Source organism: Sander lucioperca, chromosome 20 (genome assembly GCF_008315115.2).
Source record: "Sander lucioperca isolate FBNREF2018 chromosome 20, SLUC_FBN_1.2, whole genome shotgun sequence".
NCBI classification, from domain to species: domain Eukaryota; kingdom Metazoa; phylum Chordata; class Actinopteri; order Perciformes; family Percidae; genus Sander; species Sander lucioperca.
Genome location: NC_050192.1, coordinates 5,174,001 through 5,190,173, shown reverse-complemented (window position 1 = coordinate 5,190,173; position 16,173 = coordinate 5,174,001). Strand labels below are relative to the sequence as shown.

Sequence of the window (16,173 nt, the reverse complement as noted above, 5' to 3'; positions counted from 1 at the left end):
TGCTCAAAATGGAAACGACTACAAGTGTCTTAAAAGTTAATTTGAATATACTATGTGAGTAAATGCTCCTCCACCTGTGGAAAAAAGATGGACTAATGAGATAATAATACATCTATAACCTCCCCACACACACCTGACTGGTTCTGGATGGTCAGTAGAGTATAATATTAAACCACCATGGGTCCTTTAAAAAAAAAAAAAGTGTATATATATATATATATATGTTGATATCTATGTTGCTAGACTCACTGAAGTCACCACTGCTAAGTCTCCTCCAGATGGTCAGTGAACCTCAGCCTGCCTCGTTGTAAAAGAGAGAAGTTGGATCCATTCACGCTCTCACATAAGCTGCCATTTCACTTTAGCAAATTGACCAGTGCACTGATCCAGTCACTGTGTGAATGTGTGTGTTGGTGTCTTTTGAAGAGAGAGGACTTTAAATCTGGTCCCATGCAGACTGAGCGGTGTCTGCATGTGTGACTCCAGATCCTCCTCGTCCTGCAGCCCCTTCTCATCACAGATATTTGCAAACAGATGCGCGAAGCCGGCCCGTAGGTTTTTGATCAATCAAGCTTTAACAAGTCAAGTTGACTCGATGCGAATGTACCATTTTGCATGTGAAAGGATGAGGCCAGAGAAGGCCTGGTTTCGATTAGGCCTAAGCTGATAAATGGCAGATTCAAACAGCTCCCCTGCTATTGCGGAGAAACCCCAGAGGTCCAGGGGTTTAAGTCCAGACTGATATCAACTCTTTTGCTCCTGTTTCTTCTCCAAACCAATGAATAGATTCATTATTCAGTAGACTCATTCTCATCTCCTAAATTGAAGTGGCAGCAGCTTAAAAGCCTTCATTTTCTACCCCCCATTTTTTCAAGTCACTCTCCCTCCCAAATTTGCCTACTGAAATATTCATGGGTGTGGTTAGCCTCAGTTTGTTCCCCCTTGTGTAATCATCGTTTTTGTATTGGAGACTTTAAGCTTCATCATTACAGTTGGGTTAAAGAAATAAGTTGCTGTTTTATCAAAAAAGAATCAGTAAAAGGCTTTGTTCACACTTGGTGTCTTTTATTAAGATGCCAGCGTCTGTTTTACATTATAATCCTATGGAGTAAACTGTGTTTTCAAAAAGGTTGTGAATTAACAGAGCAAAACACAAAGAGCTTCAGGGTTTTTTTTCCACCTAAAACAAGGAGAAACTGCAAATTCTAACATTTGAGAAGCCAGGTACAGATAATATTTGGCATTTTTGCTTCAAAGAAATGACTAATCGATTGTCAAAATAGTTACAGATAAGTTTTCTGTCGATATTCACTCACAGTAAAAACCTTTTTTCCTGATAAAGCAGAATATTGTGGTTTATCATGCTCTTGGCTGCTGCGTCTCTCCAGCATCTATTCATTCCACTTTCTGTCTTTATAATAAAGACTCAGCAGCCAAGTGCCGCTCTGGCACTTGGTTGCACCCCCCCCCCACCCCCACCCCAATCATGGCCGATTGGACGCCCTGTGAACCACTCGCCCTGTATTGTCCACCCTTCATGACCCTACTGCGACCGGAGGAGAGAAATATTGCTCCAATCCAATCTCACACACAGAGAAGCCTGATTCTGTTACTCTAGCTGGAAAGCACTATTATGTATGCTATAAAATGATATAAAAGATACAAATGAACAGTCCAGCTAAGCGTTCTACAGGCTCTAAAGGTTGGTCTTTGTCTTCCTCTCTTCTCTTTGCAGTCGACTTTTTGGCAAAGTTTTGCATTTTCAGTCAGGAGAAGCTGGCTGAGTACAAAAGAGCTTTTGAAACAGTAAGTAAAAAAGGCATTTGAACCCGTTTTATATTCTGAATATTCTCTTTCGCTCACTGTAATATGTTGCGCTCCCTATCAAGAATAAGGTGATTTTTCCCTAACAATAACAATGAAGGTGACAAGGCTTCAACTAACAATATTTTGGATTATTTGTACTTGAATTACAGTCCAAACACAAAGTTATTCAATTTACTATGATATAATACTCAGAAAATTAGCAAATATTTAAATTTAAGAAGCTGAAACAGGATTTTCTTTTGTGGCATTTTTGCTTTTAAAAATAACATAGTTGCAGATGAATGATAAATCGACTAATTGTTTTGTCTAGATCAGTGGTTGTGAACCTGCAGGGGTCCCAAGATATATCCGGGGCGTGAAGAATGAACTTCCACTCTTAAAATCATATACATTTTTTGTGAATTGTCTCTATACTGGATACTTTTGCCTCTGAGACCCTTGAAAATGCTTCAAATGAGCCACTGATCCAGCTGATGATGATGATGATGATGATGATGATGATGATGATGATGATGATGATGATGATGATGATAATGATGATGATTTAATTGCAGGAGGACGATGATGGTGACGGCTACATCTCCTGCCTTCAGGTTCTACTTGCTCTTAAAAACATTATCCCTCCAGAGCTGCTGTCTGACGAAGAAGAGATCTACGTGTACAGGGTCAGCTTTTACTGTATCTGTACACATGCAAATAACCACCCATTCACACACACACACACACACACACACACACTGCATTTGACTGACACAAAACAGCCCAATCAGAGCCTCCAACCCAAACAATCATCATAAAATTTGCCCAATTCTTTTTTATTACAGCCACTATTACAATAATGAAAAATGATCTCCAAGTCTTTTAGATATCGTTACATTAAACGTTATAAGTCTTCTTTTATATAAAAAGATGTAAGCTTTTACAAGTCATTCATCGCCAAGCTATAATTGAATAATACTTTCAAAGGACAACTACTCAATAACAAGACTGAGAGTTTGCAGCCATGTCTGCAGCTCGATGAGGCTTCACTTAGACACTGCAGTACTGATGTTTAGCAGGTGTTTACAATGTTCACCATTTTAGTTTAGTGTGTTAGCATGCTAACATTTGCTAATTAGCTTATTAGTTCTGCAGGTATTTGGTCATAGTCAAAGTATTGGACAAATTAAAATTTTGATCTGATGGTGGCGCTAGAAGGAAAATCAGAGGATCACCTAAGTACAGCTAATCATGAATGTGTGTATCAAATATCATTGCAATCCATCGAGACATTTCACTCAAAACCACAAATATTAACCCCAAGGAAAAAGTCACGAAAGGATCACAAAAGTCAGTAGGATTCATCCTCTGGGGATTATGAATGTTTAGACACAGTGTCATGGCAATCCATCCAATAGTTGTTCAGATATTTCAGTCTGACCCAAAGTTCTGGATTTATGGCTGGGTTTCTTGTTTAGATCCTGGAGATGGTGGACTTCAGAGTGACAGATGGGCTTGTGGATCTGAGGCTCTTTGCTGTGATTGCTAGTCTGGCACAGAAAATAGCCACCATGGAGTAAGTGACCTTCAGCAGACACCACACTCTGAACTCCTCAATGAAGCCGGAAGAGGAGTCCCTGACCTTCCATAAATAGGAATAAGAGTGTGTACGCAAATTAGTTCCAGTGATTTTGTCGTCGTGTGTGGGTCTTCCTTTGATCCTCTTCTCCCTGTGTCTTCAAACATTTCATATGACTTTAGAAGTCAGAGTTATGAGTTTGGAATGATAACCGCATATGCATTAGAACTAAAATAATGAATCAATTAGTCAAAAATGCTAATCATTCTCTGGTTTTAGCTTCTCAAATGTGGGAATTGGCAGATTTTTTTAGATTGATTTCACTTTAGATTGAATATATTTGTTTTATTGGACTGTTGGTCAAATAAAAGAAGACATTTAAGGGTGTTAACGTGGGCAGTGGGAGATTATAAACAGGCATTTTTCACAATGTTTTGACATTTTTTTGACTAAAATGATTAATCAAGAAAACAATCTGCAGATTAATCGATAATAAAAGTTAGATGCGGCCCTATATTGGACCCTGTGCAGACAGAAAACATCACTCTGATTGGCCTCATCCTTAGCGTATTTGTCTCTACATTATGCCCCATACGCCACAGATTCCCACACACATCGCTTTTTTCTTGCCCTGGGCTGTATAGCTTCCTACAGACAGAAGTGTGTGGAGCCAAGCCTACTCTGGAGGTCTCCGAGGGTCAAGGCCTGCTCCCAAAGCCCTCACCCCAGAGTGAGAGCTCCCTCTTAGCGAAGACAGGGTCAGGGTCATGGGTCCTCTGATTTACGGCCAGCCCTTTGTGTTGTGTATTAGAGGAGGCCTGTAGACTGCCTGCTCCACTGGCACAGAGAGACCAGGGTGTCTCCTCTGTATGACGGCAATTAAAGTAATGATAATGAATGAGCATATTAAACCTCTTTTCACAGAACTCCTTTTTGCAATTTAAATAATAAGAAGAGAGAAGATCAGCGTTCATAATGCCAGCTGCTAAACAAGGAGAAAACAACAGCATCCTTCTGTCATCTCATCCCAACTGAACTAAATTGATCCTCTTACCTGTTTCAGTTAATCCTGTTGTCTCTAATCCTATTTTAGAAATGAGCTGCAACAGTAGTTACACAATCAGCCTTCTGATCATGTAAGGCTTTGAAATCTGAGGAGGTGTTTCCTGCCTTTTTATATAGATTTATTTTTCTTCTTCCAATTTTTACCTCTCACTAATTGCACCCTTCCCCCGAACCCTCCTCTTTTCTTTTCAACTTTAACTGTCCATGCCTCTCATGTCTCTAATCCGGCTCTCTTGTTGCCTACCTCTCGCCCTCTGTGCTGTGCTGTTTTGGCTCTTGACTCAGCCCATCTGTCCCTGTGAAGCATTGTGCTCCCAAACAAGTCCACCTCACACAGCGCCACATTCCCTCAGGGCAAGTCACATGATCTGCCAAGAAGCACATTGCCATACAGGATTCCCAAACAGCATCAGTGGAGCCATCGCAGTCATTGTTATTGTCACTTTCATCCCTTGTCCCTTGTGTTGGATTTGTGAGCATGCATGCACTGACAGTTACTGTAAGTGTCTTCGCTCCGGGAAATTCACTGGATAAAATGAGTCAGGGAACGAAGGATCGCTAAAGTTGGTGAAAATATGACCTCGACCAGCTCCCCGCCAAATGAACTTGTCTGACAAAACAGGAGTCCCTCCTCCTCCATAGAGTTCCCTCTTACCCAGTGAGCACAGCGTCACTGCAGCCCGCTCAAAAATACCCCAAAACAACTCTCAATTCTGTCAAATCAAACTAGGTCAGAATATGTTTGCATCCCTTCACCCCCCGCTGGACTGTATACCGGCTCCCCAATGAGGAGGCCGCCAAAATTTTGGGCATTACGTAAGCGAGACGTCTTCTATGTTGGCCACAGCAGGGTGCCAGAGGAGGTCCGACAAAAAGAAAATGGGTTAGGCTGCTATTATCTTCCTCGCAGTCCATCACCAGTCCCCTAGCCCCTCGTTTACGCTAGCCATTATCACGGCGGTGTCCTTAGCGCAACAGCATTTGGACTCTTTTACTGCAAACCAAGTGCAATTAATGATCATTAGCTGCCCTGTCTCGCTTCATCCCCATCAAGCCCCTGCCTGCACCATGGTTAGAGGACAAGGGCCAATCACAGCACAGGGAGCACTCAGGCGTGCATTGCACTCGGTGGCCTAGTGCTTGGCCATTATTCGCTCTATCAGGCCATTGAGCGCACGGCGAGGAGGGGCTCATTAACACCGGGTGCTCGTTAGAGAAGGGATGACCGTCGCTGTGCCACACGCTGGACAGGAGAGGTCTGTCCCAACACAATCAGTCGTCTCTCCCTCTCATTATCCAAATGGACCTAGATTTTGTTGTTTGAGAGTGGTCACATAGCACCAGAGTGTGCCCTGGTTGCTTATTCCCCTCCCTAAACCTCAACACAAAACCCCGCTCACCCTGCTCTAGCTTCCCCCACACCCACTGTCCCCAAAACCAGAGCAGTTTTATCCGTTACTGTGGCGGGATGTCCACGTGTGCCCAAGTATTGTTTGGCAGCCAGGCCACTGTGAGCAACCACAATGGGCTCAGAACACTTTACCATCACATCTCTGCAAACACAACATCGCATGGAAATGACCCGCCAAAAATCACCCGCCGCCAGGAACACATTGTCCTGAAATTGTCCGCAGTGGCAACCAAAGTATTTACCAATACGATGAATGAGTTTATTTTTATCGTGATTCACAACAAACGTAGGCTTGTTAAAGGTGCACTGCACTGATTTGACACTCAACACTCACCCATGTCGGAAAAGTAACCCTGATCATGTCGTCAGGGTTACCTTGCTTTGGGCTTGGAGCCACCAAATTTATAACCGAAAACCTGCGTTACAAACAAAGGGCGTGGGCATTTACCAAACAGGAAGGGTGTAATGAAATAAGTGTAGGATCTAGATTGACCCATACAAGGCACTGAGAGTCGAGCCAAGCTCTGCTGCCCCATTCTTGATTAAATCTCTCTTTTCTCTCTTTATGAATATGCAATACTAAATCAATGGAGTACTTCTTTTGAAAAATATGCTCACATGTTCTTTTGCAGAAGCAACGTTCAGCAAATAATCATTTTACTTTTTTCTTCCAGTGAGTTTATGCGATCACTAATCACCAACATGGACTTCCGCTCGTTAGAAGTGAGGCTCTTCAAAGCAAAGGTAATAAAATGGTTTGGATTGCAGTTCAAATTCAAATTCTCCCAAACGTATGCTGGCATAGAACTCCCCACCACATGTTTATACTCTTGAATTTGGTTTCACAATGTGTACTTTACATCCATGCAGCATCAGATTAACTCTCACATTAGTCACATTCATGCCACAAACACCGTCTCCGCCTCTCTTTCATGGCTCCGCGGGTATAATTATAATGAAATAAATACTGGTAAACACTTTGAAGAGCAATTCCAAAGCGTGCTTTGTAAAGCTAGCTTTTTTTTAATGAAAGACACTCAGTCCTCATGCATAGAAATGAGGGAAGCAAGCCAGAGGGAGAAAGAGAGGGGTGCTTTCCCCTTTTCATAGATTAGCAAGGCCTTAATCTCATTAAAGTGCCCAGCAGTGAACATGCCGTCCACTCCGCCCAGCCCTGTAATCAGCCTGAGACACATGGCTCATCTCAGATGGACCGGGATTGGCCTACCAGCTGGCTGCACACAAGCAGGCCCAGCCCTCATTCATACAAGGAAGTACTGAACAACTGAAAGGCAGGAGGAACATGAGAATGGGCTAATTGCCAGAAGGATTATTCGTCCCGCCCCCCACCCCCCATCCCTCCCCCAACAATTATCACCTTGACTGCATTAACTGTGCAAACAGGTGCACTCAAACAAGACTAGAAACAGGTCGAGGTAATCTGAGGCTCCCCTGAGAATCACGCACAATACAACACACACTCACACATGAGCATACACCCACACACTCTCTACCCTGCTTATAGTGAGTCCAAAGACAGTTTACCTTGTTTTTAAAGGTATTTATGTCAAATATTATTATTGTATAGCAACTGTTCCTGTTCCTCATGGAGGAGCAACGAGGAGACGCTGGAGCTCAGCGGGGCTTCATCAGTGCAGAGCAGCTTCTGTTGGAGCTGAAGGCTGGGGGAATCCATCTGGAGCAGGAGGCGGCCATCAGACTGGAGCTGCAGCACATTCCCCCCCTGGACCTGCTGGACTTCCTGGCCTACCTGCCCCTCTTCATACTCATTCACAAGTCGGTCATCTCCAACCCTCTCGATGACTCCAGCCACCTCTGACCTCAGTCACTGCACCGTCTGCCCTTTGTGGCTCAGGTATCAGCATTAATGCCACTGCAATTATCAGTACTGTAGTCTTGTGTGAAAAGATGACATGCAAGAAACAGAGACACTTAAATTCAAGGGAGCGAATTAGGCACTGTAGTCATTTTTCATCCTACAAGGAAAGTTATCAATTCTTTATGATCTTTAATTTAAAGTAATGAAATTTCACGAAATGTTTTAATTCATTCCAATAGGATCACCATGATCAGCACTGCCTTCCCGTCATATCATTTAAACCGTAATTACGAGCAGCAGAGGAGAAAACAACAATCACATCAGCCTCTCATGGTCGGAGATTTGGGGATTGGAAAAATGGCTGCAAATGCACCAGCGGTAGTAAAATAAAATTAAAGGCAAAATGAGTAGGATTTGTTGGTTGCGGTTTTTAAGGACAACATTCAAAGTTGGCCCCTTCTCCTGGCTGAACGAAAGCCAACCCCAGATTCACTCTCGTTTTGGGTTTGTTCACTTTGCGTTTTGCCTCTCGCTATATTTGCATTTTTTGGCGCAATGTCCACCATTTTCGTCTCTTCCTCTTGGATGCGTGCTGATGATCTGGTCCCCAGTCGCTACCTTTTTATAGAGGTTGATGACCAGAAATGTCCCGAACACAGTAAAATAAGACGAAAAGAGAAAATTCAGGCAGAGTGCAGGGTCTCTGTACATAGGTCATACATAGCTTTTTGGGGAAAAATCCACTATCTGTGGCTTTAAACACGAATACAATCGACTCAGCTATAAAAGGAGCTCTCACGAATGCGTAACGCAACAAAAGAAGCTCATTAAGGCTGTTTATCTAGTATCTACAAGTCTAGCAACGGGGCTAAATGCCTTGGAATAATGGGTAAACACTCCCAAATTGTAATAAAAGATGTTTTTTTCTTTTCATTCTGTCGACATTGCGTAAATGCAGCATGAATCTGCGCGACTCGCCAAATTCTTCTTAAAGTAATAATCTCAAAGATTTTTGTTTAAATAAATGTCTGCTCAGCCACCATTTGCCGCCGAATGAGATAACACAATGGTGACTGAGCCTATGGCCCACTGATGAAAGCTGTTGTATTTGCAATATTACAAACTGGGTGTCTGTGGAGACATTCCTGGGAAAAATCACTAGTGGCGCACATTTAGTGAAGCGTTGTCCATCACCCAGCTGTAGTTAGTCCACCAGAGAGGGTAGGGGGAGCTAACGCAAAATACGCTCACATCTGTTACTGCTTATCGCCACAGGTGCTGCCAAAGAGAACCAAACAGAGATCTTCAAGATTGGAGAATTGAAGAATTATTTAATCCACAAAGATGACTTTCACACAGTGGTGGAATGTAACTAAGTACATTTACTTACAGTACTGTACTTAAGTACAAATTTAAGGTATTTGTATCTCTTTTCTTTTAATGACACTTTCTACTTTTACTCCACTACATTTCATAGGGAAATATTGTAACTACATGAATCTGACAGCTTTAGTTACTAGTTACTTTACAAATTAAGATTTTTGCACACAAAACACATGTAGTTTATAAAATATGATGTTTTATTATAAATTAAACTACCCAACAATATATTGGCCTACAAGCTGCAGCTGAAATGATTAGACCATTAAACATGTTAATTGACAGAACTGTTTGGATCGTTTCTAGTTTCCAAAATGTGAGGATTCTTCTGCATTGAGTACTTTTACTTTTAATACTTTAAGTACATTTTCATGATGATACTTACATACTTTTACTTAAATAACATTTACAATGCAGGACTTTTACTTGTAACAGAGTATTTTTACCGTGTGGTATTAGTACTTTTAGTAAAGGACTGGATCTGAATACCTCTTTCACATCCAAATAAAAGAGATGGCCATGGGCAGCACCATAACCCCCAAATTATTGTTATTATTATATTATTTGTGTCTCTTTAAACTACAGTGTGTATTGAATGCATGACATAAAGCCTTCCTTTCACACATTGATTTATGATGTAAACATAGAGAGGACACTGTGCTCTTGCTAGATTTACTTTTACAACTTCATTTCACTTTCACTTATAACTTCTTCAGAATCCTTGATAGTTTCATCATTAATTGGATAATGACAGATACGTTTAGAAAACGCTACAAGAAAAGCCATATGAAATGGGCCTGTTAGCTACATGACATTTCATAGAGCTGTGAAAGTGCTGTCTATGGTCCTGAAATGTTCTGCAGCATCATTTTTCACTGCAGTTTGACAAAGCTTTAAAATGCACCACAGCATTAGATAAACCCTCCCAAACTCATTCTACAAACTCGCCCGGATGCACTGCTTCAGGGGCGGGGCTCATGTAAATCTTCTGATGCAACAACTGCTTATTGTTCTGATTTGAGCCACTCAGACTGTTGTCCTCTTTTATCCAACTTAATCAACACTGATGAATGATATTCAATGAGATATTCAACTAATATAGTTTGAGCCATTGTTTTGCCTCAACTTTGCCAATTAGATATGGCCATGCTCTCCTGCGGTTCATACATGCTTGACAGACTGCCACAGAAGAAAACATAATGGACTCTGACAAGCAGCAAACCGGGACGCAAGATCAGGGATGTCCTGTACGTAGCATATGTCATCATGGAAAAACCCTCCAACAAACAAGACTGTGATTCTACAACCTAACGTGAAACCTTTTTCTTTTAAAAATACTCTTCGCACATTCAACTCTGCCATTTATAAGTTATACATATAATATAACCCTTTGATCTTACTTTGATGTCAAATAAAGATTATTATCAGTGTTTGTCTTCAGTATCCTCCACTACTTTTGCCTTTTCTTCCCTCAGCTGCAATAACGCCCTTATTTTACTGTGACCTTTAGTTATTACAATCTGTTGCTAACGGGTGAAGAAAAAATGTAGGATGGGTAGGATAGGATGAATTTGTACCTGTAATTCCTGTTGATAACTTTCACGATGGTTTTATTACTCTTTTAAAACGACGGTAGCAATTCTGAGAGGGTTTAAGTCTCTAAGACATGATCCAAATAGCTTAGTTTGGGTTCTTGAGAACACACTTTGTGTTTGTTTTAACAGTTTATATACTGTTATTGCTAAAATGTTGCATGATCAGCATTGTGCTACATTTTGGTCATGACCTCTACAACAGTACAGGGGAAGCAGGTTTGCAACATTGTACTATTTCTAATGACCTAATATTACAAAAAAATGAAGCAGAGCTTACAGTTACAGTTTTGTCAGCTCCAAGAAAGATGTTCAGGTGTTTTGCACACTGATTGGTTAGAAGGAACCCCCCCCCACCCAATAAAATCTTTCCTACGTTGCCCCCAAGACAAGCAGCAGCCTCAGCTTAGACAGTAATTTCCTGTTCAAAGTGTGTCTGCTACGTCAGGATCTCCTACACAATTGGAGTAAAAATGTTTGTATTGTATCACATATGCATTAAAGCTGCAGTAGGTAGAAAGCAAAAAAAAAAAAAGAAAAACAAAATTTGAAGTAGAGTGAGACCTCTTCCTGCAGCTCTCTCTCTCTCTCTCCTCTTTGTTGCACAGGCATATTCATGCACAGAGCAGCCAATAGAAACGCTCTCTCTCTCTGAAATGACCTGAGATTGACCAAAGTCTCCATGACAGCTAGACTATCCAAAGCCTTAAAACAAACTCAAGAGGAGATGCTGAAGTCTAATTTTCTCTCAGACCAATTGAATTACATTATGCAGAAAGATTATTATGGAATTTTTACCCCACGCTGCCAAAAGTAAAGTGCTTCCACCAGCTTTAACTTTAGTCATACACTCAGTTTACATATTGTTGGGTGGTTTGTTAATTATATAATAATATGTTTTAACTGTGTATTTCACTGACTGTATTGTCTTTTATTAGACATGATTAGTTAAATCATCATTTATTTTTTATCCAAATAAAGTAGAAAAATGCAGATGTTGATGTGACTCACAGCTTTGCAGGGTGTCATGTTAGAAGCCTGAGTTTGTTTTACATATAGGTTTGAGGTATATTCAGACATACAAGGGAAGAGTTGAAGTAAAATTCACATTTTATTGTTTTATAAGATTGTCAGAATTGAATATAGGTTCAATTTACTGCGGTTTACACAAATTCCTGATATAAACAAAACATTGCATCAGGAAAATAACATGTAGTTGTTGTCTCGTAGTTTGTGAATGAAAAGGCCTGTCAATTAATTTGGGAATGAGAGCAGGACCGGGTTGTATGGGTTGGCTGTTCTTTACTTTAACTCCCAAAGAGTTTTTGGACAGTTTGAACAATAGCAGACATTGATCGATGAGCATTTTGGAATCCAGACTTACTTTAAGATAATAAACTGCTGTGTGTTTACATATGTCTCAAACAGAAAAACATGTAATCCCTGGAATGCTTTTTGTTGCTGTATTTTATGACAGGAGACAACCGTGATGCAAGTAAAAGCCTAAATTAAATAGTCATTTTTACAAATTTGCAAGTTTTTACAACAACGACTAGTTTTTTTCTTGTTGCTCATTTTTCAAGTGTGACCCTCTTCCCCCACTCATGGCCCCCTATAGGCCCATGAACCCTCCTTTGAGAGCAACTGATGCAGCGCACGCGCATCTTGCACAATGAGCCCGAACACATCACGCGGTTTTGCAGTAAGTTTCTCTTTGTGAATGAAATATTTCATTATTAAAATAAAACTGAGAGTCAAATGTGTTAATTTCTTAATTTGATACGATTTGAGTTTATTATCAAAAAAGCTTTATAAAAAACAAGACCAGCCAAAGTATCTTCAGACACACACACACACACACAGACACACAGACGGGGCTTTTTCCCTCCTTCCCAGGTGGTTATTGTATGTTCAGCGGCATGCTGCTGTCAGGAGGCACACGCCATCAGCCAATTCAGCTCTGTGTCTCCACTCGACCACCACACAAACCCCATTCACTCATTAAAGCAGACACGCGTCCGGCTGCAGCCTCCGCCCTACCTGTCAAACTTAGTTTTGCAGAAACACAAGCTCTACCTTAAAATCGTTTGGTGATCATCCCCCTTACCGCCCTCCATGTGCTAATTTAAAAGACACTGGCAAAGAAATGTTCTCGTTGTTTAATTTTTCCTCAAAGTTGCATTCGATTTGGGAGGTTTAGATGAAAAATACTTCCACATGAAAGCTACAACTTTGGTGCTTTCTCTAAGTTTCAGCCCGTTTGTGTACACGAACATTATAGATGCTGATGCCAATAAGATATATATATATTTTTTTTTTATGCCAGGAGCTAACGCACCGTTTAAAGCTGCACCAGCCTCTCTTCATGGCACAGTCCAAACTATGAGGACAAGGCGTTTTAAATAAACAGAAGAAATTAGTTTTATGAAAATGGTGTTTGGTAACTTTAAGATGTATTTCTTAGGAGAAACCACATTTCATCAGTGCCCGTATCTTACGTGTTTAGTAGGATTTCATATCTGTGCATGCTTTGAAATAAACAGAAATGGCTTAAATTGTACTCTTGTGACACCAGATTTGGCTACTTTTTGCGCTTGCGCAAAATGAATCAATTCTGTTGTAGATAGTGTCCAATTTTACAAAACAGAATGGGCAGACTTGGACATGGGGGATGTGACTAAAGGCTTGAAGGAGCCTTGTAAATTTCGACAGACGAAAACATATCGTATATATACATATATATATATATCGTGCGTAAAAGTTGTTTCTAATCCTTTTTGTCCCTCTACAGTGCAGTATGTATCTAACCACATGTTGAAAGCTGTAACCAAAAGTGCCCTCCCTCCAATAAATACACCCCAAAAAATAAGACAGAGAAAATAATTCAGTAGCAAATCACTTTATTCTTGGACTAGTGTAGAAAATATGGTTATAAGACTTCTTTTTTCAACATCTGTAATATAGAGCTGGCGGTATAAGAGACAATGCATGGCCATTGCGCTCTGTTTGGACAATAGCTGCATAAGTTTTGATCATTGTGAACTTCATGACATAATGCAATAACATGGTTTTGCTATTAAATAAGACACGTTGGTGCTAAAATAAAGGAGTGTCAAACTCCTGGAAACCTCATGAACAGAAGAGCCAGAGAATAATAGACTACACGTCTACATAGGCAGGAGGTATAGAAGCAACTTCGCAATATATAGACAAAATATATACAAAAGGATGTGTACAAAACATCTATAAATATCTTACATACAAAAATATCTTAATATATTTCAAAAAAGCGTTTGATATAGAATTTTATAGAATAAATCCGCGACTTGGAAGCATTTTCTGAATTAAAACGTCTGAGAGGTTTACCAAAGGGTTGGTGTTCTGTGATTGGATTTAGCATAGTTGAAGAGCAACGTATTAAATAATGTTTTAATGTGCTGCTGAAGAGCATGAATTCACTTTAGGGTTTTTTGTTTGTTTTGTTTATCATGGGCAAATGCAAAGAAGCTTGGATTCCCACGCTGTCAGGAGACCCGTCTTCCTTTAATCCTTTGGCGCTGATCTCCGGCCAGATTTTGCCCAATTTTTTGGGACGTTAAGGCCGTGTCTGTCTTTCTGTCAGTCTGGGAGGACCGGGCGTTTAAGGACAGTGCGTCTTGTTCTTGAGGACACCCAGCCGCCTCCGGGACCATCCCAGGCACGCGTACTCCAACAGGAAAGTGAGTTGATCCATATTTCTGTGAGAAGAGGAAAAAAAGAAATGTTATAAGCCACTGTTCGGGGTGTTTATCATGAAAGTTCATCTATAATAGTGTTTGCTATTAACTCCGATAACATTAAGTCTATTCGTACCTTCTATGGATGCTCAGAACCAGTTGGTGAAGTCTAGCAGTTCCTGCTCCTCTGGACTGAGAGGATCGTAGGAGCCCTCGTCGGATGAGTAGGAGGACACCGGTGAACCTGCCATGGAGTTCATGTCAGCGGAGTATCCCTGCGACATGGTGGGCGACAGGACGCCGGACTGAAACGCCGCGCTCACCGCGTCGTGCTCGTCCAGTAGCTGCTGCAGGGCGCGGATGTACTCCACGGCTGAGCGCAGCGTCTCCACCTTGCTCATCTTCTTGTTGGCGGCGCCGTTGGGGACGTGCTCCCGCAGAGTGGCAAAGCCGTTGTTGACCAGTTTCACCCGGTTGCGCTCCCTTTCGTTTCTCCGCGCCACTGCGTGCGGCTGCTGCGGCGGAAGACTGTAGCCGAAACCCGCGAAGTTCAGTCTCCGCTTGCACCGAAGCAGCTCGGGAGAGGAAGAGCGCTGCCTCTTGGGCTGCTTGGACACCGACTTCCCGCTGCCCTGACTGCTGCCGCTGGGGCTCAGCTGGATGCTCTGCGCCGCCGCGGCGGAAAAGAAACAAGCGGGCGGCATGAGATGCTGCTGGCTGACGCTAATTTCCATCTTGGCTGTGAAGTCCATTCCTGGCAGTAAAAAAACAAACTTATAAAGAATCACAAAGTCTCGAGGCGGTGCGTCCCGCTCGTGCCGTTCACGTGGTTTAGCTGTTTGACGCGCACTTGTTTCAATGGGGGCACTCCGCTGGGCTGCTGCCTCGCGCGTTCCTTAAAGCTGTTCTGAGTGCTCGAGGAAAGACGCCACTGCTTTTCAATAGGCTTGGATGGGGGATTGGCCACGCCCTCCGGTCGCGTGGATTCACCTTGGGCTCCTGCCCCTGCCCCGGTGCCGGTGCATTGCGCGCGTCGGACGCGTGCCACTTGAAGCACTAAACAAACAGTCAGTGGTGAGTTTTTCTTTCTATCTATGTATCTATCTATCTGTCTATCACGGGTGTCAGCTAGGTGTGCGGCAGAGCGGAGAGGAAAGTTTTCAACACAGAGTCCCGTTCAGGACAAGAAGTTCACAACAGAGTCAGTAGCCTACTTTACAGCTGCAGCACTTTAGTGTCTTGTTCCAAACCTAGCAACCTGTTTGTGTTGATTTTTAATGACAGAATAAAAATCTGTTCTTTTTGTCATTATTTTGGAAATCATCATGAAAAACGCTCTCATTGGGCCATTTAGAGATCTTTTAAGGAATAGATTGTAACTTAGAGCTCAATATACCAATTTGTTTTGAAAAGTCATGTCTGAAATGGACTTTTTGTAAAGTTACGATAAGTGTGAGGACTTCCCTTTGTGTTTCACTAAACTGACGCAATTAGAGTGGTCAGAGATGCTTAGCGAGTTCAGAAATTACGTTTGAAAGTCATTTCAACAGGTGACATCAAAACAGTCAGTGTATTCTAAAATCTAGTCTAGAAAACAATGCAAAGTGTTTCAGAGTTTGTCTTTGGAAATATAGATCATTAAATGAACATTCCGTTTCTCCAGAGTAATATAGCTTTAAAATGAAGATCTATGCAGGGAAGCAAGAAAAAATACATTCATATTTCAGAATAAGAAGTAATATATGTTATTACTTTGTCGTTTGATTTTTCTTGGCAGCTCTGGA

At 41.6% G+C, this 16,173-nt stretch overlaps 2 protein-coding genes across 6 annotated transcripts in view; one reads left to right on the top strand and one right to left on the bottom strand.

The window, feature by feature from the left end:
• Positions 1 to 16,173, top strand: part of LOC116059974 — an 86,510-nt gene that overhangs the window by 68,741 nt on the left and 1,596 nt on the right. For 3 of the 5 annotated variants that reach the window (XM_031313259.2, XM_031313255.2, XM_031313253.2), the window contains 5 exons: positions 1,736 to 1,806; positions 2,382 to 2,492; positions 3,285 to 3,382; positions 6,536 to 6,605; positions 7,450 to 8,943. In XM_031313259.2, coding sequence (XP_031169119.1) covers positions 1,736 to 1,806; positions 2,382 to 2,492; positions 3,285 to 3,382; positions 6,536 to 6,605; positions 7,450 to 7,701 — 602 coding nt within the window. In that variant the 3' untranslated portion in view covers positions 7,702 to 8,943. Of the gene's footprint in view, positions 1 to 1,735; positions 1,807 to 2,381; positions 2,493 to 3,284; positions 3,383 to 6,535; positions 6,606 to 7,449; positions 8,945 to 16,173 lie in introns of those variants that run through there. The other 2 variants (XM_035995877.1, XM_035995878.1) reach the window with 2 other exon arrangements.
• On the bottom strand, positions 13,557 to 15,290 carry ascl1a (achaete-scute family bHLH transcription factor 1a). The gene is made up of 2 exons (XM_031313265.2): positions 14,526 to 15,290; positions 13,557 to 14,410 (listed from the first exon to the last, which is right to left on the bottom strand). Exon 1 carries the CDS (start codon positions 15,139 to 15,141, stop codon positions 14,539 to 14,541), a length of 603 nt encoding a protein of 200 aa, XP_031169125.1. The 5' UTR covers positions 15,142 to 15,290; the 3' UTR covers positions 13,557 to 14,410; positions 14,526 to 14,538.

Excerpts from the sequence above, each read along its gene's own strand:
- ascl1a (XM_031313265.2), bottom strand. The coding sequence starts at position 15,141 with ATGGACTTCACAGCCAAGATGGAAATTAGCGTCAGCCAGCAGCATCTC.